At 37.2% G+C, this 23,487-nt stretch overlaps 2 protein-coding genes across 6 annotated transcripts in view; one reads left to right on the top strand and one right to left on the bottom strand.

Moving 5' to 3' along the window:
• The window catches only part of LOC139814276 (alkaline phosphatase), a 172,638-nt gene that overhangs the window by 33,484 nt on the left and 115,667 nt on the right, over positions 1 to 23,487 (bottom strand). The window contains exons 1-5 of one of the 2 annotated variants that reach the window (XM_071780426.1): positions 21,606 to 21,745; positions 20,310 to 20,484; positions 14,085 to 14,263; positions 12,431 to 12,638; positions 10,679 to 10,819 (exon numbers count right to left, since the gene is read on the bottom strand). In XM_071780426.1, the coding sequence (XP_071636527.1) occupies positions 10,679 to 10,819; positions 12,431 to 12,638; positions 14,085 to 14,263; positions 20,310 to 20,475 (694 nt within the window). In that variant the 5' untranslated portion in view covers positions 20,476 to 20,484; positions 21,606 to 21,745. Of the gene's footprint in view, positions 1 to 10,678; positions 10,820 to 12,430; positions 12,639 to 14,084; positions 14,264 to 20,309; positions 20,485 to 21,605; positions 21,746 to 23,487 lie in introns of those variants that run through there. The other variant, XM_071780425.1, reaches the window with a different exon arrangement.
• Positions 9,943 to 23,487, top strand: part of LOC139814278 (caspase-1-like) — a 47,909-nt gene continuing 34,364 nt past the window's right edge. Inside the window, exons 1-3 of one of the 4 annotated variants that reach the window (XM_071780429.1) lie at positions 21,640 to 21,748; positions 21,883 to 22,367; positions 22,468 to 23,028. In XM_071780429.1, the coding sequence (XP_071636530.1) occupies positions 22,922 to 23,028 (107 nt within the window). In that variant the 5' untranslated portion in view covers positions 21,640 to 21,748; positions 21,883 to 22,367; positions 22,468 to 22,921. Of the gene's footprint in view, positions 10,071 to 21,639; positions 21,749 to 21,882; positions 22,368 to 22,467; positions 23,029 to 23,487 lie in introns of those variants that run through there. The other 3 variants (XM_071780430.1, XM_071780428.1, XM_071780432.1) reach the window with 3 other exon arrangements.

Below are 23,487 nucleotides of genomic sequence, written 5' to 3'. Positions count from 1 at the left end.
CTGTTTCGATCCACACAAACACGGTCAGTGCATCGAATGCATTGCTTGCTGTTCTATATCAACTGTTATGCATATAGAACAATAACTCCTATAGCTATTTGTTCTTTCGTGTATCAAATAGCATTATTCGTACATACAGGCCTTGAGCCTGCCACTTTATTCCGCCATGACATATTCATTCTATAATCAACCCGTAAGATACAGTTTTATATCATTATTTGTTTCTAAATATATGGTAATAATAAATGTTTACATATTTACCAATATCTTTTAACACTTAGTTTTAAAGTGAATTACGTGAGTCTTCGCAAGAGTTTCATCATTCATTTGTGACGATTTTATTTACCTAGTTAAGAATAATTTTACTAAATATTAAAAACAAGAAATTCAAATATTAACCCTCTAATGGTAAGGTTGGGTCGAATTTGACCCACGGCTTCGTCTATTTTGCAGTTTTTTGTCTTACTGCAATTATTTTAAACTTTATTGTATTCTTTTTCATATATAAAGAAACAGAGGAAAAAGTTTTATGTTACTATTTACTTCTTTTACCCATTTTGTACATTGATTAAATAGATTCTGAAAAACCATTTTGCCATTATCATATAATTATGCTCCCATAAAACAATTTTTTTTCAGATAAATACCAGGTAAATCATTCGCGGGAAAGAATATTTTAGAATTATATGCATTATCTCTCGACTGTGCGTCTGGAAAAAGAGCTTATTTTAAAATTTCAAAAGCGTGCATGTTGGATAGAACACGTCTCCTGCTTATCGTGTAAAAAGTCAAACTATGTTTCGTCCCGATACTTCAACGCGTACGCTCGACGCGACTGATCATGAAACGCAAAAAGGCGAGGTCACCGACAAGATACATCGTCGGTTTTACAATCATTAAGAGCGTCGCTGATAAAAGCGGTTATAAAGAAGCTGCGAGATAAACTCTGATAAACTATCGCGACCGACGTTCAATTGCCGGGCGATGCCGCGATGCTTAAGAACTTGCATCGCTTGCACGTCACGAGCGAGCATCGATCCCCTCGTTATGTGCGTGTCGTTCACGTACACACTCGCTCGATCGAAGTCAGACCGGCTCTTATCCAATTGCCGTGCGCTGCAGGAATAAGAGCCGGCTTATTACAGATATCATCCTAAAGAGTTCAATCGATTCCACGCATAGATTAAACGTAACTGTATTTAATCCTCTGTTGCATTCAAGTCTCGTTCCAATCTACTTTACTTGGAAGCGATGCATAAATATGTTCTTGCGAATGCTATTCGCTTCTTGGAAGCGAATAAAATATGCCGAAACATGTAAATTTAATATTTAAGGGGGTTTAGCTACCTCTTCAAAACTCTTAAATGGTAATAGGCATTATGTGACATATCATTTTACAGGTCTTTTAATTCTCATTACTGTATCTTGTTTTTCGAGAAGTAACATTTGGAATATATTAAAAATTGAAAATTTTTCCCTAACAACATAATTGACGTGTTTCAGCATATTTTCCACAAACTAGTCGATTAAAAAAAAAACGGAGTAGAAAATGTCCGTTGACTCATCCTGTATAAGTATGCTTAGACGTAGTTTGAAAAGCATCGTGACTTGAGGAAATAAAAAAATTGTAAGGTAAAAAAGAACTATTTATGTTTGTATAAACGTAAATTTTTTTTTAAATTCTCAACTTTCTTTGTCGAAAAAGATAAATCGAACAAAAAAGGAATGAAAACATTATGATTTTCTAATAAGCCATGGTTTCATCTTTTAATTAAGATATCTACCATCAAAACTTTCTTTATCGGAACTTTACTATCTGGACATAATAGTCCAGAGTTTAAAGTTTGTATTTTATTTTTCAGATATTGGGATATATAAAATAAAAAGTTTTTTCATGACGAAATGTAATTATAATCATTAAGTTTGACACAATTTGCTTATTGCTTTTATCGATACTTCGCTAAATTGTACCTACTCTATCGGATATATTTTGAACGTGCGGCATCCCTTTATGTTGCGTACCATAAATAACAAAGTAGCTCCGGTATGTACAAAGGCATCGAAAATAGTTACCGAGAAAGCGGGCGTCTCGATGCCCGGCTATATGTCACAAATTGCATGATGCCTTCGTAAAATTGCCTATTTCATCTCAGGCAAGCAACGCGGAATCGTTATAAAATGAAAAATACCGAAACGTCACTGGGGAAATAAAACACCGCTAAAAACAAAGAGAACCCGACAAACTGCGACCTGCAAGTATAGCAACGGGTAGAATACTCGTCGTTGTTAGCCTTCGCCGATTAAAGTGTATAACAATCGATAGCACGTTACAACACTGCCGTAATAAAGCAGAAACTGGTGTTGATTTCGATTCTATCTCTATGCCGTTCACGTGAAATAGTCGCTATTAACGCACGAAACGACCGGGAAACGTTAAGAATAGGATACAAAGATATGTCTCGGTTCGCTTCATCCACTTTGTTTCGTCGTCAATGGCGTTACGGTGTATCCTTTTATAGTATCCCATAAGTAGAATAACGCACTACGCAGCCGATCGTTTCGTGTACGCAATAACATCTCCGAAATATGATATTTTTCCAGGATAGGTTCCTTGACGAAGCTGCGAGTTTTCCTTCGGCGAATATTTTTCGCAGTAAAAAGGCATTACTTGGTTCAACTTCACGTGTTTCGTTAGAATAACTTCTACTGAAATAAATTAAACCTGGATGAGACACATTAGCTACGTTAGCAAATAAAATTTATTATCGATTATTTCTACTATAGCGACTGCGACACGAGGAATCTGTTATTTCTTCGTATTAGTATCGGACGATCTTCATTATCCTAGAACTGAACCCCGATTGCCGCTATTCGATACAATGCCGCGCTATCTTAGTGATGACAGTTGGCGAACAGTCCGGCGAACAGTCACTGCACTTCAATTATATGACGACCAGCTTATTACAAGCTATGATTATTACGAGCTCTCCTCTATCTCTGATTGTACCAGTTTCCCTTAATGGCCACTTAACTGACAGCATTAAAGATAGACCTTATACTGAGAACAATATGAGAAACGCTGAGATAAAAAATAATCGGCATTCGGGGGCCAAATAATTGTGTGAATCCGGATAAATATCGATTTACATTAGAAAACATTATTTTATATATAAATTCTTGATTCACATGTCTCGTTTGTGTAAAAGAGTTTATTTTGGGGCCCCTGGAAAAGATCTTTTAATGAATTTATACCCCGAACGTCAATTTGAATTTAAATTCTCTAATTCATCTTCTCTATGATTTTAACGTTCTGTTCGTCAAACTTTGTTGACAATTGTAAAATTTACAGTGCAAACGCATCCCGAATTTGACTTCTGTTTCCAGGATTGTTTAAGGGCGCTCGCAGTTATCGGAATAGTCGTTTGAAAATTTATGGAAAACGCCACGACGAAAGCCAGGCTGTCTTCGGTCGCTTTACCCCGCTTACGAACTTTAGATTTTAATCCGAACGGACAGCGAGTCGTCCGACAAATTACGTTCGTGCCGTTAATTTTAGGAAGCCGTTTTATAGGGACTATCGAGTCCCCTCGCTGGTTTAGTGACTCCGTATCTGGCTTCTCTACATTGCGGCTGACTCTCAACTCAAAGTAAATACCACGACGCTGCAAAGGCACTTACTGCGAAATTAGTTCTGCTGTTTTCAACCGAGTAAATGTGTAAGAGGATTAAATAATGAATTCGTGAATATGATTGATTTTGAATGATTTGAACTTGGAATAATACATCGTTAGTGATATAATTAGCGTATTACGTACCACTAATTATAATGTTACTAATATGTTCGATAAATGTGTATATGAAAGATGATACACCAGCAAATTGCACATCGAACAGAATATCGTATGACATCTAATTAATTGATGTTATGCCATATATCTTGCGACACTGTAAATGGTAATTAATGAAATAGATGCTCAAACTATTTTCGTGCTCTGAACATTACGTCGCCTTACTGTTACCTACTATTACCGTTATCTAAATATCATTTTATCAATATAGTTATATGCATTTGTTCTTTTCAATTATCTACACTCTACCAAGTTGTGAATGTAAAAGCCGCTCACACAATACATACATAGATACAAAGCTATTCTTTATCTAATCACGACCTCTCCGTCTCATTTTCCTGTTTTTAATGTTACCGTCAGTTACTGCTGCTAAAAGCGCTGCCGGAAGTGGATTCTCTCGTCGGATTAGGAAGAATGATAAGACATTAGCCTTAGCGGCGTTATCGCTCTTTTTACGAGCGACATAGACCAAACGTTAATTCGTAGAGGTGACGATCTATCATAGAATCGTTTTTATTATTAAGAAAGATATGAAATTACGCCGGATACATTTTCTCGCTCTATTTTAATTTTATACGCGAATAACTTTTATTATCTCATATATTTGTACAAAAATAATACCGGATACAAAAATTAAAATTATTTTCTTGAGATTAAAATCTTAGTGGAACTCCCCAATTGTTCTAATAAAAAAGGCTTAAGCATTTAACAAAATAAAGTTTTGTTTCCTCTAAATCATAAAAATATAAAGCGTCAAATAATTGTCATTGATAGACCATTATTTTGTACGGAAGGAACATATAGAATTGACAGTTGAATCTTGCAATAAGCACTAATCTTACTGTTCCTTCCATAAGAAATTCATGGGCGACGTCTGAGCCACTTGGACCGCGAAAATATGGTTTCAAGAGGCAATAAAGATATTTTATCGCGCGATAATAATACATGTTCTTGTGCGTTCAATGACGCAAAGCCTCGAGGATGAAGGAGATTATGTAGTGGAATAACGTGTGAGCTCTAAGCATCGTACAAGCGGGTTTCGTTTTTCTGCGATAAATTGTACGCGGAAACGTTGGTACATGTATCAGAATAGAAGAATATTCTAAATTTCTCAAACAATACTGTAAATTGCGTTCATAAAGAAATAATAAATAATTTCACAAACATCATATATGTACATATTTTAAATAAAAAGAGAAATTAACTTAAAAGTTATGTGAGAAGATCAAACCATGGCCAATTGTAAAATAAGGATGTTGGTTTAAAAAGACTTCTTTTAACTCCTTTTTACAGAGTATGATTAAAACGAGTCTGTGCCGTATTTAATTAAAACAAAAGAATTAAATATTAAGTAATCAAATATAGAAATTATTAGTATTGTTCTCTCTCTCTAATACTATTAATTCATCTGATGTAATCTTTCTTTCTGGCTTTTCTATTTTAATTTCGGTTAAAATTACTATCATATTATTTCAATGAAAATTTCTAATGATTCTAAATTGGACATGTGTGTTAAAAGCCGTCACTCCTAAGACATATCATTGCCAGCATCCACCGACCAGCGACGTGTGCAACGTTCAGAATTAATATTCAGATGACCCATTTAGCTTCCGAGCTTGACATTCCCTGCCCTACCCAAAACCTGACCGCGTAACTATGCATCAGAGAATGTGACGTGTAAACACATCCATCGGCTACTGAAACTCAGCCGACAGCGGCTCGACGTGCAAACGAGCCTCAGGTCGACTTGAGGTTTATCTCGGATAAGGGCTTAACAGCAAGTCCGGATGTTATGCGTTTATCTTTGCGGACGACTGACGGGAAAATACGACTTCCGGTCCAGATTCGCTATTTGTTCTCGGATAATCAATGTGAAAATCTATATCTGGGAGCAAAGCTATAATAAAAAGCACGGCTACAGAACGTGAGATCTTTGAATATCGTTTATTCATTCAATCTCTGGCTCTCTCTCTCTCTTTCTCTCTCTCTCTCTCTCTCTCTCTCTCTCTCTCTGAAAAAAAAATATTTTCTTTTCAAACCAGTATATTATAAATTCTCTATTTTTCGTTCCACGCTTTATACATATGCAGTACCAAAAATTAAAAGAAATATCAAAAATATCTTTGTCTTTTAGTGATAGAGAAATGTAGTTTTATCGTAAATTGGAAAAGAAATATATAATTCGAACTGTGTTAATGAAAATTTTGACGATCTAAAATCACAGAATCACAGAATCATTTTTATTATTAAGAAAAATTATGAAATTATCGCGACCACATTTTTCCTCTATTTTAATCTCATGTAAGTAATTTTCATTATCGTTTCATATTTTTAAATGTTTGTACAGGAATAATACCAGAAATAAAAATTAAAATTACATTTTTGAGATTAAAATCTTTAGTGGATAAACTGCTCTCTCTAATAAATTTCTCAATAAAAAAAATTTAACGCAGACCTTAAACAAAGCAAAATTTTATTTCTTCGTAATCTTAAAAATATACAAGGCATCAAATAATCATCGATAAAATATGTGGTTATTATCGTGCGATAAAATATGTTTATTTCCTCTTAAAATCGTATTTTCGCAGACCAGAGAATCGGTGCATCAGATTAACGCGTTTACCGCGCTCGAAGAGATACGTGGTGCTTTCGATGATCCGCGAGCGGTAAATTGCATCGAAATGTATTAAGGTGCAGCGAACTTTCCCAACTAGTAGCCGGGAGCAACAGTTGTCGCGCGCTGCGAAACTTTAGCCGCGGCATCGAGATCTCGACTGCCGATTGCAAGCAAAACGAGGAAAACGCGACCGCGGAACGGGGACAGGCCCTCTGATGAAGTTTCCCTGGAAGTGCTTGGATGATCTCAAACTCGGCAATCAGCGTTACCACGGCATACGGCATTTTCGCGCTTAGATCGCTCACGCTGATTTCGAGATAACATTACAATAACATGATATATAAGAGATATGCATCTCACATATATGCCAATATTCTAGAAATCCGCTGCAATTTTCAATTTAGAAATGAGCGACAATAACATAAAAATCTAGCAATAATAATTTCCGCGATAATTTTATAGAAATCACAAATCACAAATACACAAAATATGCAACACGTGAAAAATTACCCGCATTAGCTGATTATTTTAGATTCCGGAAGTGTTTATGGGAACTTGAAGTATCTGCGTTAAGTCAGAAGTCAAATGTACCATATGGTTATATAGCGCTTTCTCTCTTTGTTTGCAATCATATTGTACGAATATTTTATCCATAATATACTGCCGTATATTTCACGTACACAACAAAAAACCGTATACATTGCAGACAAAGAATATTTATAACTCGAAAAGAAAGAGTGTTTTTTTTTATTCATGGCCATGTGGTCTCCTTTCAGCTTCAAAATGAAAAAAATGTAAGTGTGTGAAAAATATGGGAAAAATATTCTCTCAGAGTTAAATATATTTCAAAGACAATTTGCATGTTCTCTATGTGTGTATTATTGAATGATTGCGAATTTTATTATTAGAAAAAATTATTCAAGAAAACAGTATATAATAGTTATATATATAATGGCATTTAAGGATTTCTATTTTTATGTTGGTTCTGTTCTAATTATCGAAATTCTCTATTTGCAAACAAACTTATTTTACGTATGTGTTTACCTATTCAATTAACCTACCGCTTTTCATTAATCAATACAAGGGGTATCATAAAAAATGTATTGCACCCTGTTACAGGTTAAAATGTAAACAATGTTCTTAATGAACCTTGTTGATTTATTCCTATTACCTACAGTCGTGCCCAAGTGACCCACTATTGTATGTAAATATATATATGAATATATTACTTTTATAAAATTTTTGGAAATTAAAGAAATACGTAAAAAAATATATATATCTTCGTTAAAATTTTATAAAATGTATTGTTATATTTTATATTAAATATAATATAATATTAACGATATTGTAAAAATGTGAATAATAAAGAATAATAACCTATTAAAATTTTTTATTAAATTGTTATTTGTCATATGTATATTAAATATTTTACTTTGCGTATACAAAAGCCTTTTAATAAATAAAGTAAACACAAAGCTTTAATAACTAAACATAAGAGACTCCCTTTTTAAATTATTTTATATAAAGGGCAAAAAATACCATATGTCACATTTTTCCTTTTAATACTCAATTCATGTTAATAATTAAACAAGTTTTAATAATTTACTTTATATTTTATAAAACAGCAATGTGCGAAAAATTCACGCATATAACAATTTTAATTTACTTAAAATCTTTTCTATTTTAACACATTTTTTCAGCAATATAATAACGCATTTTCTGCAGTATATATAGCAGAGCTTTATAAATATATCTCGTACATTTCTGTAATACGTCCCTCTGAGAGATAGTAACACACTTCAGCGTACCATCCATCCGGAAAGTGCTAATCAAATTGTTGCAATCTACAAGTGCACGCAAGTAGCTCTTCGCGTAAGCAGCTTCGGCGCGAAGTTTCCGAACTCATTTATATATGTATGTACAGAGAAAATGTGGCGAAAAATCCCAATCTGCCAACAAAGATACATTCCGGATCAACGCTTTTCGATATAGCGTCCCATTTATAAAAATGTTGGACTGTACGTCGATTTCAACGATTTTTTTTACAACGGCAAAATGTCAGTTGCCAGTTATTCACAGAAACTAGAAAACGATGTATTCGATAGAGATACAGAATGTTAGCTCAATTTTCGTACGAGAAAGATGCTTTTCCTTATTCCCTCCGCTGTGCTCCATATAGCTATTATAAATTTGTCATGTGTGACTGACATATTACGAAAGTGGAAATCAAATTTGCAAAAGCTATTAATGGATTGAAACAAAAAGGTTCTATAACTGGCAAAGTTGTCCAAGATTGTAAATATCGATATAGATATCGTCTAATACTATTGGATGTATGTATATCTATATACTTGACCGGAATTTAACATATTTAAAGTCAGTACGTTATTTCAATAGCGAGGTGAATTTTGTTCTGTTGGTTTCAAAAATAAAAAAATTATCTATACAATTTTTACTTTTAATCCAAAACTCAATGTTCAAACTGAACACTGTTCGTTTTAATTTTCATTAGAAATTCCGTTTTGTATAAAGCGGCTTGTCCGTGAAAAGCCATATAATTTTAGGATTATTTATAAAAATGATCCACACTTTTGTCTTTTGCCATCCATCGTTACGTTAGTGCATGATTCATTCCCATTATGAATTGTCCGCTATTTGTCATCTTCGACACGTCGATGGTTTTTCCGAAATTGCCGAAACAACTCGCTGACAACTCGTGCGCGTCCTCGATTTACAGAATCAAACAATCCGAATACGTAGAAAATGATTTATCCTAATGCACTCGACGCTCATATATAACCGCGGTTTATTGTATTGCTGACTAAATCGAAATTTGGGATGTGCGAACGCGCATAAAAGCGCGTCGCTTTCACACGTCGGACAGCCGCATTGAATTGCAAATGCTTTTTTTCTCCCCGCACGTCATTTATTGCTTTTTTTAATCTCTCCGCCATTTCGTACCTACGCGAACCCTACTTGCCCTCCCCTCCCCCTGGCGACATTAGATCGATGGAACAACCTGCGGTCGGATGTCATCATGAATTCTGATGTTACTGCACATTCATCGATCATCATCATTCATCTTCAGCCGAATATATTATTTGTTTTTATCACGCAGGTTGACAACTAATTAATTCTTATGTTCTCATTCGATTTTCTGTGCCACGTCAGGTATATTAATCACGCATTATTTTCATAACAGGAGACAGTCGCTTTTTTTAGAATTTATGTATTAATAAAATATGGGAACATTATTTTTTGAGGGGCACAAAAATAAAATTCAAATAGCAAAACTTCACGAAATGTGTCGTACAACATACCGTTTGAGAAACACTAATCTACAAAAAATGCGATTCGCATTAGAGACACCGTATATGTGCACAGAATGTAAATATGGAAATTAATCTTCTGAAATACGCACATCGGAAACCATAACCGCATTGAGGAAGGGGTCAACTGCTATAAAAGCGCGGAAGCTCGTTCGCGGCGATAGTAGTTCTTCGATAAATGTGAGTCTGTATGTGCTTCAAAGCTTATATCAAATATGGCTGCTAATATAATAGCATATTACTTGAACCTGTAATTTCGCAGATACACATGCGCTGGTAAGAAACGACTATTTTATTTTGCTTTCAATTTTAAATAACGTGAGATAATAAATGTGATGCGTTTTATGGCGCTAAAATTGCGAAGCAGGCGAATAATCTCATCGCATTAATTTTCAGGCAATAAAAGTCACTAAAAAATAATATTAAAAAATTCTCCGCTCAAGTTTTAGCACAAAATTTTTGTTACAAGATCTCTTTTCTCGAGAATTGCGAGTTTTGTATTCAGAAATGTGATGTAAACGTGTTTTATACGATGCTAAAATTGCGTTGCAAACAAGCTATCTTAATCGCATTAATTCACAAGCAATGAAATCACTAAGAGATAGTATTAAAAAATATTCTCCGTCCAAGTTTTAACACAAAATTATTGTTACAAGGTATCTCTTCTCCAGAATTGCGAGTTTTGTATTTAGGAACGGTCACATGCAAATGCGTCGTCGCGTGTGTAGGGGAGCGGCAACTCTCATTTCTCAGAGTGATGCCTCAATCCAACTCTCGGTGTTGATATCTCGCTGGAAATGTATTTCGCGACTGTTACTCCTTTCGCCGCCGCGAACAAAGTTGTAAGTGGCTCTTTCTCTCTGATGTCGTAACTTCTGACTTACCCTCCACGAAGAGGAAGTATCCCTCGGGATTGTTCGCCAGTATCCGAAGCGCCTTAATCGCCATCTCAGCCAGAGAAGGATCGCCAGTGTCGTTCGTGTTCCGGTCGACGTCGAAGTCCATGTGAGAATAGGCGAAGAGACCTGGGACGAGGAAAATAAGTCTCGGCAAGTAATCGGATCGTGTTACGCGGAAATAAGTTCGGAACCTTATGCGGACAAATGTGAGGAAACGCAAAGGAAAATATAAAAACATCGTACAAGATAGAAGCAAACATATAAAATACATAAAATATAAAGAACAAGACATAGAGAGGATTATTACAATCACAGAACTTATATAATCTACAATAAACTATTTAAAAAAAAAATAAAAAAAACCTAACTGAGCATTTATAAATTAATAAATTAAAACATGTGTTTTATGTTATATATAAATTAATATTCCGTTACATTTTGCAATTGCTATTTTATTGTTTACTCGAGATGATTTATATCTTGTCCCTTATAATTTACTGTATTAATAAATTTATTTCGCTCGTTTTGACTACGTTAGGATACTTTTCACACATTACTATTGCTGGCTGACATTAATTGATTGTACATGACGTAACAGTAACTCAAAATTCGTTCCACTGATCAATAGTTAACATTCTATCTTATTAGCCAGATACACACAGAGAAATCATCAATAGCAATCGATAGGCACGACGTAATTTCATATCCCGAACGCTGAATGTCTAATAATTAATACACTGATTACGGAACTGACAACAGCGTGCAATTAATACAATGCACAGCTAATCGCATTATGCCCAGATCTAAAGCACGAATGACCGATAAAATTACATTCTTGTAAGTCATCGCGACACTCGTGAATTCTGCGAATTCGAAGTCCATAATTTGATAAATGCATTTTTTAATGCAAATTAAACTGTCTATAAAATTTGGTACGAGAATGCTATTTATACTAAAAGATTTCAATTAATTTAATCATTTAATTAATTTAATAAATTAAATAGTGAAAAAATAAAGTCGGACAGCGAAAAAATGAATAAATATTTAAAACTTTAATTCATGAAATTTTAATAAATTCAATGTTCCTAAATTTTGTAATTAAATTTATCAAATTTTTGGAATAAAAAACTACGTTAAAATATAGCCGTGATTTTATAAAATCAAATTTTATGATAATTCTCACAGCTAGTGTAAGATTCTAACAACCATGTAAAATAATTTTTCTACGAATTAAACAAGATACACTATAACGCTACATAATTAATTTGTGAAACACAGACTCGAATGCAGAATAAGCTAATTCAGCATATTCCAACATGATTAAATTCCAACGTGATTAGCTAACCATGCATATATAACTTAGTTAGGATATTCTGAATAGAAATTATATTATTCACAAGATCAAGTGGCGCAATCGAGATTGTTCAGCAAAATGAGAGAGAATAATTGTCCAATATTATGAAAACACCAATAATGTTAGGGTATTTATTGAATAATAATAAAAAGCATTTAAAATATTTAGAAAAAACACCACTGTTGATTACATAATTTAAAATCACTACGTGGCCTTCAATAGCCACTTCAATAGCCTTAATAACCTTAATTTTATAATAATTAATAATTGACCATAGATTTTTATGTGATGTAATAATAATTCAGTGGCCGATAAAGCAGTCATTAAATTAAATCTAAGTATAAAGAGATGTAAATGTATTAAAATTTGTTACTATTAATTACCTAACAATCGGCTCACTCTTCGCGTGTCCACCTTTTCAAATTGCTCCTTATTGGCGACGTATTTCGCGACTATGTTCCTCTTACGATTATTTCTGGACCACTCTTCAATGAGATTTCGACCGTCCAATCGCCTGCCCTCTTTATCCGGCTCTTCGGGATCCAAAGTCACTTTTGGTACAAAGTGGCGTCTGCCACCACCAAGTATCACCTATATCGATTTATTGGGATAAAAATAACACATTTTTTTATTATACTATATATAGTTTTTATACCTATATAATTTTTTTATTTGATAAAATTCGATAAAATTTCGGTGAATAAAAGTCTTTCCGAATTCTCACTCGGTTTGTTTGATAAGATACTCTCCATCGAATCAAACGATTTGAATTTTTACCCGAAACGCCGTACTTCTCGGTCTCTGATTCCACCTATTCGTGACGAGACACGCGGAACCGACTTTAATGAGAAAGAAAGTTTCGCCTCAACTTTGTCGGGAAGCAGCGCACCAATGAAATCGCCCGCGGACTTCTTTGCTTCATTCAGACTTCGAAGCAAAGACGCTTTTTCGAAAAATAGCACAAGTTATTCCAAAAAGTAAAGATCGCTAATTAATCCTGTCGCTTAGTTTGTCCATTACCTGTGATGCACTTTTCCTTCGTTTTTAATATGCAAATGTTTAGTCATTCAATATTTCATTTAATAACACGAACGCGATGTGTCTTTCCAATTGTAATCAGCCTGAATTTCTAAATTTTCCGGTCAAAGAATTCCACGAAAAAATATTTTCAGAGTATAAAAAGTTCAAATTTTTCTCTCACATAAATAGTCCTTACTTCAATACTATACTTAGTAATCTATTCTCCGTTCGTTTCGCTGATTTGATTGAGAGAAAAAGATATATGCGGAACAAGCATCACGTGATAAAAGACGTGAATAAACTGCAAGGCATATGTTTTATGTCCACCGATACAAGATAGAAGGCGCAATAAAGCGTGATAAAGGAGACGAACGAGCTCCGAGATACGGGTTTTATGTCCACTCGTATGCAGGAACGAATCATAACTGTGAAAACCTCTATACGTCATCTGGCGATCTGGCGAATGTAATCGTATCGGACAGGCTTTGTATCTTCAACCCGTCGCGTCGTACCTTTCAACTTGTCGCGAAACGGACAACGGAACATCTAAACACTTTATTTTTTAATTTTATCGCAATGCAACGAGAGAACGTTATACCTATATCTGTTTCGTACGAAACGCGCTCGTTCGCAAATAATCCCCCGTCGCTAAAAAAATTTCGTAAACCGAAATTTTATCATTTTTGCGGTTTGCGTGCAAGATTTAAACTAAAAGTAATATCTACTGTCGAATTTAATGTTATTTGAAATATTGGAACATCAAGATACTCGCAGTTATTAAAAATTTTGTAAAACGCTATGAAATGATAATGTAATGAATTTAATTCACGGCTGCAATTTAAAGATGACGTGTAAAATAGTAGTAAATACCAAAACGGAGTTCTGGTACCTAACTTCTACTTCTCGAATACTGGAGTTTGCTAACTACATCCAGAAAAATATAGCCATCGAACTTACATAAAGTGCAAAAAGTATCGAATATTCTCGCCACATGAACACTAGGATATTATTACGTACCGTGATGTTACAGCCGGGCTCGTCTTCGAGCAGCTGACGCGCGATGTCTTTGCAAGAGGTACGTGCAGCAGGTGGCACTTTACCGTCGTCCTCCCAGTAACGGCTGGCCGCATGTGCATAAAGAGCCGCCGGTGTCGCGTGTGTAACCCTGGTGGTTGTAACCAGCCCCGTCGATTTGCCTGCGATCAGAAAAATCGAATTATTACCTCTCTTCGCAGTATATTTTTCTCTTTTTCCTCCTCTTTTTTTTTCTCTCTTTCTATCTCTTTATATTTCGATCTCTATCTCTTTTTCTCTCTTTCTCTCTTTCTCCTTGTTCTACCAGCGAAGTTTCCGGCGCGTACGTGCTTTCGTAAATCACCCCTTCGGATCCTCGCGGTCGTTCGTATCCGCGTCTGACTTTATCGCGTTTAAGCGGGCCAAGCGTGCACCGTCACTGACGTAGACCCGGAAGACAAATTCCCCGAGTAGCGACCCCCGAGGCGAATCAGCACGATTTATACTTCATTGGAGGGCGAAGTGGATTTTAGAATGTCGAACTGAGCCGAAAAGGTTACAGTAGATTATTACCAGGCAAGGTCGGTCGATGTATTATTTAGAGGAATCTCGAATCTTGTATCGTTATACCTAGCCGCAATGCGGTTACCACTAGAGTCACTAGACTACTCGAAGTGTAAATACTCGATGAAGGCCTGAATCTTTCAAAATCCACTGGGATTCATTCCTCTTCCGACAAATATTTAACATTCTATTACGGTTACACGCCTTCGTGTATACAATAATTTCCGAATAGAGGAACGGGAGGTAGCCCCGAACAGTGGATAGCCCGGCGGACATTATTGAAATTCAAATATCCCGCGTATATCTATGGCTATTGCTTAAACATTCTAATATGCCCTTCTGCGTATCTCGACATATGCAGAATGTTTAAACAATGGCCATAGATACGCGAGATACTTGAATTTCAACAATGTCCGGGGCTACCCACTGTCCGGGGCTACCCCCGTTCCCCTACTTAAAACTATTCATACTCTCACTGTTCTCCACGAGTAAAGATTTAAAAAATATTTTCTCTTTTAAAGATCTAAATTCACACACTTATTACGCAATATTCCAAGTGAAATTTTATCTTCAGAAGACAGAGATATATATAAAATATTGTATATAAAATATAAAATATTTTTTCAGATTTATATTACATATAGGTGTAGTAATCGATTACATTTAAGGTTAAAAGTAGGAATATTATGTTTGGAAGCTCGGCCACACGCATGATCAAAAAATCGGAGTTGTAACGCGCCGTCCGACTCATAGATCGCATTTTAATCATACGAAGTGTGCGCAATAATCTTGGCAGCCGTCTCGCAGGTTTCGCTTAGCGCGAATGGGCTAAGGAATTAAGTTGGCAGAGCTTGTGCAACATGTGCAAGCTCTCTGCTGGGGTCAGTAATTACGGGAGTGGCTCTAGCGTGGGTGGTTCGATGCTAATCGACCCGAGTGTGTCGATGCGTGGTCCTTCATTAAAGATCCGAGGTACGCTTTGATCTCGATATCCCTACTCGAAATTATCTCTGCGTGATCCCGTTTAATTCATAACGTTATGTTACTTCTCGGAGAGCGAAATTGTTAATACTAATCCGAAAGATTAGAATTTTGAAACCACATGCCGCATCATCACGGAATTTAATTTGAGGAGAAACGAAGTCAATTGTATTTCATATAAGCGTAGAATACTAACGATATAACGATAATAACGATAAAAAAGATATTAACCCACGATATATATGTATTAAGATATAAATTTCCGTTCAAAAGAAGTGTATATTACAAATTCCACATACAATTAAATTGAACATATCTTTAAAAAGATATTAAAACAGCTGCAATGTTATAGGAATTATACGATGCATTAATACTAATATCATAATAAAAATTAATAGTTTAGTAAGTTGTAATTAGTAAGTTGAGTGTATTATGCAAGCATGATGAAACTTTTACACGAGTTATCCGTCCTTCTTTTCAGATTCTTCAAATAATTGAAATTCAGTAGCGAAAGTTTAGAAAACCTTGTTACAAAAACATCGAAGTCATTAAAGAGATATTTAATTATATATCCTGTTTCGGAAATTAAATTATTTTGGCAGGCAGCAAAGACTTCTAGTAACAGCGTGAGAGTACGACAGGAACTTTGTTGCTTCGTTAACTTCAAAAGACTTTACTTTAAAAGGAATTTAATTTGAGGCTTAGCTGTCGAGTTATCTGAAGTTTCAAATTAAAAAGTTGCGAAAACAGCTGGTGTACCGGTCGAATTTTTGCGAGGAAAGTTCCCAAAATCGTTCCCGAATGTTCGCATTCGAGGAATATGGAAACGCCCGAGCGGCCCATTCTTAACGCGAAAATGGCGAAAAAATTCAGCCAACGTTATTGGTCTTTTTTTTTATGCGTGCCCATAAATTTCGTCGAAAGGGAACGAGGTGGCCTACATCAAGATGTTCTCGGGTCGGCGATTCGCGAACGTAAATATTCCTGCGGGATCGTCCGCCGGATTCTCCGCGGTCGTACCCAATTCGTTCCCCGCTTTCCGATGGGCGAGAAGACGATGGTGCGATTTCGTAGGTCTTGCACGACCCGCGATTCACGATGATAATTCAAGGAGTTCCGGAGCGCCGAATGAGAGAACTGGTGGAATCCCGATTCGCCCCTCGAGATGCGCGAAATGGACCGTATAGTAAGTCGCGCCGCAACTCGAGAACAGGGACCCTTATTCCGCCGCAACTTATCCCTTTCGTGAGCGAAGTCGCTTTAATGCGCGAACTCCTTAGCGAAATCGCGATATCGGGAAATGACATTTCGAATATCCGGGTTTACATCTAACAGGGTATAGACACTTTCTACCGATCCGCTCTATGGAATCGGATATCGATCCGATGATACTTTATTTTAAAGTGTCGATACTTAACGGTATTGGAATCACACGCGCAGACTCAATAAGTGCAAGAAATATATCTCTGCCTATAGTAAATTGACGGAAAAAATATCGATATACATATAGAATAAATATATATCATAAGATAAAAAGTAAAACATATAAAAGAGGAAAATATACGTCAAAATTGATATAATTATCGCGATAAACACAAGAAATATCTCTGCCACAGTAAATTAATAAAGAAAATATAGATATAATGAACATATATCACACGCGATGAATAAAATATATAAAAGAGGAAAATATATACGTCAAAATTAATTTTAATTCCTATTGCCATTTCTTATACCCTCATCCATCCTAATTCCCTCCCTATTTCATTTCGTTTCTTCAACGTTTGTTTTAATATCCCTCGTTTCTCGCCTTATTGCAGGAGAACGACGATTATTCCTCGAGTGATAGATAACCGTACCGTTCGCTCTCAATTACCGCCTTTATTATCTCCGCTATCTCCCGCCATCGTTTTTCCGCTGTCTCCTCTGTTTTCAATTCCCCACTTCTCGTTCATCCGACGTCGAATTTCCATCGCTGCAATGCCCGTGCATCACACGTACCTCGCGTCGCAGCGTCGCGTCGCTCTAAAGAACGTGACAAACCGCCGACGAGAGGGCTAAAAAGCCGCGGCGCGGCCGCGCGGAAAGCCAGGGGTGTCAGCGACAAACGGCGCGCGATTAATCAGCTGGGCCATTCATCTTAATGATCGTGCCAAAGCAAGCTCGTCCTTTCATGCCCGCATGTACATACAACGGGCCGGTGGCGCGCGTGTCAGCAACGCGTATACTCGCATACATATTGCCGGGGTCACGCCGGCCGGTTCTGGCAACGTGTCAACTGCTCAAAAACACAATGCCGCTGTTTGTTACCGTAGATACGAGCACGGAAACGATACGTGGCCGTCGTCGGGCCCTGTCGCGATACATCGCAATATACCCGCGCGCCTTGGTAAGGAAAAAATTAAACTTTGTTGGCCTCGATACCACCGACAATCTCGGTGACATTACACCTCCGTAATTGGCAGCAAGATCGTCCTTTCAATTAGCCACTTCTCACCCGTCAACAGGAGGTGTTCGAGATTGCGAGTAGAAAGATATTTACTGGAGAGAGAGCCGAGCGAGAGGATATAATAAGGTAGCGAAGGTTAGATAAACTCGTTAGATAAACTAATGCGTCGTTGGAGCTCGTAACGCTTTGCGTATATGGATACCGCGTAACGTGTATTCCGCCGGTGTTTATTATTTATTCAACACGCGCGAGAGATTCACGAACATCTGCGCTTCTCTACCTCGGCGTAAGCAAGAAATTGCATTACAAGCGGATTACACCGCGCTCGTTCGCGCGTCGTTCTTTGCAGCGACCGGCCATCGCAAACAAACCGTAAGCGATTACTAATGACCGCGCAGAAGCGCGGGAGAGTGTAACGTTAATTCGCCGCCATCGCCAGCACGCCCACTCATAAACTTACAATTTGGCGGTAGAAGCAATTACAACGGTATCGTCGATAATTACTTCTGCAACAGACACCCAGCAAATCTCTGTAGCAATATAATATTATATACATATACTTGCGTACATACATATAGTATAGTGTATAATATACACTGTATATATACATATACACGTCGACAGTTTTGATTTAGCTTTACAGCGCCGTTTCAGCTACGGCGTAATAAAACGCTATTATGGTTCGTACGATTTATCCAGCACGTAGACAATGTCGTGTAACAACGATGCCTTTGACGGCGCTGGCCAACATCGTCGCGAACGCCGTTTCGCTTTTCTCTAATTGCATTTTCTATTGTCGTCGACAAAACGACCGTTTCGAATGCCGTGCTCGTCTTTGACGTGCAACGCGCGCCCACGTGGATTTCCTTACGCCACGATGCGCCTCCTGAATAGCTTGGCATCACAGACGAACTGATTACGCGGAGTGCTCCGGGATTATTGTCTTCTAGAAAATTGAAGCGTGTAAATTACAACTTGTGGACACAACAATGGATTCCTGTCGATCGCCTTAATGTTGACACGTGCTATATATATATATATATATATATATATATATATATATATATATATATATATATATATAAATGGCAATTTATACATTTTTATATAAATACCAATATCCAATGTTCAAAAAATTGTGATTTTTATATCACAGTTTCTTTGTACGTATAGAGAAGTGCAATAGTAAATTTTATTTTAATATCTGCGTAAAGGCGCACTTAATTTCTCTTTTATCGATATTATTTAATAGTTTAAAAATCACGAAAAAATATAATGTCTAATTAATGTTCGCAATATTATATCATACAAAATCCCATTATCATTTAGCGTTTAGTTTGTGTAATTTGTGATTTAAACAAATCAAAAATATTAAAATCTTACGATTTGTTTAAGATATCCATCGATGTCGGTGTTTTACGTAACGCAAAAGTGTGTAACAATTGAGCTTTAAAAATTTTCAAACTTTCTAATCTGTTTCCCGGCAAGTATGTTAATTAGCGCATAACGCGCGTATATGCGCAAAGCCGTAAACACCCGAGCTTCGAACTGCGGGGCATGAAACTGCGAAAGTTCGGTAGCCATGCGTCCAGAATATTCTCGTGTATACGGGGGACGCGATTTAATAAACAGCACGTGAAATCTTCCATTAGGCAGAATCGCTCTAGCTTGTGCAATTAGCGCCAGCCGTAAATTAGATATCGGCTTCCGGTCAAGCGCCGCGCCAAGAATACGATGTGCGCCGCATGTGCGGTGCGGCGCGGCGTGAGGCGCGCGCAAGCGCGAATTCAATTTATACGTGGACATTTAATCGTGTGCCGTGTTTGGGCAGTTTAATCGTTTTAACGCCCGTCCCTGGCAAATTGGATGTATGCGCAGATTAATTACGTTTGTTCATAATGACGAGATCGCAAGATCGTAAACGCCGCGCCATGAAATTCGGTAGAAAGATTAATCTGTATATATGCCGAGGGTGTATATATTATAAGTCATTTATTACCCTTTCTTCTTCTAATTATCGATACCGGCTGTCTTTGCGAAAGTGTTTGAATTTTCTTATAGATCAATGCTGCAATGATCCTAAATTCATCAAGTAATTAACGCCGTATATATATCTGTATACTTAAAGTAATAAAAAATAAACTGAGAACTTTCTACATACTTTTGTCTCGTTTGCGCGGCTACTTTTAAATATTAATCCCATGCTATCGTCGTATATCGATATGCAGACTCACCTTGATCCTGGGCCCAATTAATAAGCGAAGGAACGCGCGCCTCCAAACTGGAGTAACAGTCCTCGAAACGTGCCGATGAATCCAGACCAACAGTCTCGTAATTGGCTTTAACTCCGCAGAGCAGTGCCGTCGCGCATGCCGACGATTCGCCAACTTGCGCGTCCATGTTGTACGTCTGGAAACAAGATAACAGAGATTAATTGCATATTGTCGCGTAATCGATTAACACGAATTCGTGATCTGAGAGATTTTTACTTCTATATGCAAAAAAAACTGTATTTTTCAGTAAATTGTATCACGTATAGAACTAGGTTAAAGCGGTCCGCACTTCATTTCATTTGCGGATCTTTTAATCAATTTCCCTTCCGCAAAATTCTGCTAACGCACGTAAAAAATTAAATGAAATGTATACTTTTATTTCTGTTCATATCTCCATAAAACTTGAAATTGCGAATACGGAATACTCTTGAATTTTGTAATCGTTTACAATCGCAGAAGCAATTACAATATTTTATAATTAAGAGACACGATATTTTGCTCGCGTATTAAATTCAGATGGATAATAATAATTTGGGTCTATTGCACAGTGATCATTTCACATTGACAAAATATCTCTTTCGATGTTGAAGCGTGCGACTATTGATGGGAACTTTAGAAATAATTCGCTTAAATTCAAGCAAATTTCAGTTATGCTACCATTTGCTTCGCTTTACAATGCCGTAATTTTGCTGTTTGCTCACATGGTTAACACGGCCGTGGTAAACAGGAAATAAGGCATTGCCAATGCATCAAGTTCCGCGAACGTCAGGAGCATCAAGGGAGGAATGATAAGTTTCGAAGTAAAGAGAAATTCCAATGTAAGTGGACGTCGCGTCGCCTCTATGTGTCATGACTGGCGATTTTCGTTGGGTAACAGGATATGGGTCGAAGTATGTCACCGCTGTCTAGGAACCGCACGTCGCTTTCAGCGCTCTAGGGTAAGCAACGAGCAAATGGACATTTCCGTCCATCGGCTCGCTCGACTCAACCCACTCTCGAGCTTTGATGAAAACGACAGCTGCGCTCTACTACCGCTGGCGATTCGCGAATAAAAACTGCCGCTTTTCATTTTCTGCGGAAAATTAATGAAAAACGCCCATTCGACGATGTGCATTCGGCTAATAATATTTCAATAAGAATTTTAATCGATACAGGAGAATCATCAACAAAAATAAAATATCGGAAATATTGTGCGCGCGTCGTAACTCTCATAATCAATTATCCCCATAAAATTATAATAATATAAAAAATTATTACGATTTCCAGATTATTATATCTTCCTTCGCTGTCACGAATACCGATTACGTGTTGTAATGAACGACCCCTTAAATGGAGTTTAAGAGGTCAACACGTAAGGTGGCGGTTGGGACAAACTCGGGCGCATAAATTCCCACGGCAATGTACGAAGGCGGCGCTTTTCACGCTAAAATACCGCTGATATCCGGTTTTTTTATTATACGACTACGTACGCTTGGGTATTCCTTCACCCCATAGAAAGCCGATTGATTCGCTCGAGTACGCGTCCCTATTTCAGGATTCGACGACCCGGCACCACAACACCCGGCTGGGAAGTGCCGATTTCCCTTCGCGCAAGAACACCCATAAAGCACACTCGTCATTATCATACTAAAAGCCATGCATCGTCAATTCAAATACCGTTATGGATTAACTGCGGGACCACACGACACGGTCGATCGCCAAGTAGCGGTAAAGTAGAACGCCCGGAGCCCTGAAACGCAGCCCGTAATAGCGAGCAGCCGTATGCCGACGCAAACACGTTACAAACTCCGATATCCTCAGCATGAAATTGTAGGAGGAAAGCGATAACTTGGTTAGTGATATCAAGCAAAAACAAAAACTCGAAGTTCTAGTTGGATACGCGATATCTCGCGAAGAGAGAAAAAAAATCGCCAGCCAAGATACTCTCTTTAATTTTTCAACACAAAAATTGCTCACTCGAGATATCATTGACGATTATTATCTGTAGTAAGAGAAAATATATAATATAAGGAATAACACGTAATGTATAAACAAAATTAAAGTAATAAAGTTTAATGATAAACGTACGAAATACCCTCTCACATGATTACGCAATCACATTGGGGTTATTATGTTTCAGGGAAATAATTTTTTTCTTGCCCGCCTGCGACACACATCGGATACGATAAACATTAACGTTTCTTATCTGGCGTTTTCCTAAACAATCAATGCCAATTTTCATTCCGATATATGCTGTTCGCTGTACATTCGGCAATTGGAATCTATATCCGCAACGTGTGCGCAAAAAGTGCCGAATTTCAGAGAACGTCCGCAGAAATCTGCGTCTGCAAAATCTGCAGCGCGCGTGATGTGCAACGATATGCCGTTTAACTGTCCTCGATAGGCACGGAGGTGCCGTAGATTATGGTCGAGTATTATCGGCGATGCTTTTATCAGGCGTTTCCTCGGTCGGGCACGTCGATAAGATAAATTCGGTGAGCGCGAAGCGTGTCTTTTGGCGTGAGAGCGAACGGCAGTAAGCGAGTAAACGCAAAATCGGGAGATCGTTAAGAGGTAAATCGGCTAGGAGCAACATGCAGGCGGACGACAAGTGCATTCCGCAGCAGAAACAGGAGGGTGTTTCAACGTCGGGCGGATCGCAACGGAGCGTACCGGACGGATGGCCGTTCAAGAAGGCAAAGTAAGCACCACTTTGTCACGTCGTGACCGATATAAAGCACAGAGATATAGAGCTACTGCAAGTAATCGACGTGCGAGTGACGCGATAGGTGCGCTTTTCAGCGCTTTCTATACGCTTATTCTCTTGCTTTTTCTTCTTTCACTCGCTAAAGCAGATATAAAGGTGCAGTATCAGCTACTAACTTCACGATCCTTTATCATTTTTATTGCAAACGGAAACATAAATTGCATTCAAATATCGCATAGAACAAATAAAATTATTAAAATTGTATGATCTTCTTTTTTTATAACTTTTGTTCTTGTTAATAGAAGTAAAAAAATATCTGATGTTATACTAAAAATATACACCTTGCATTTGTTTTATTTTCAACGGTCAATTTCTTTATCTCTAAATAAAGATATCGAGAGATAATTATTTCTTTATCTGTTTTTCGACGATGTGGCACTGTTTATAACGCAA

The sequence above is a fragment of the Temnothorax longispinosus genome, chromosome 6 (assembly GCF_030848805.1).
Source record: "Temnothorax longispinosus isolate EJ_2023e chromosome 6, Tlon_JGU_v1, whole genome shotgun sequence".
NCBI lineage: Eukaryota > Metazoa > Arthropoda > Insecta > Hymenoptera > Formicidae > Temnothorax > Temnothorax longispinosus.
The sequence above is the reverse complement of the archived record's forward strand: the minus strand, read 5'-3'. Positions and strand labels throughout refer to the sequence as shown.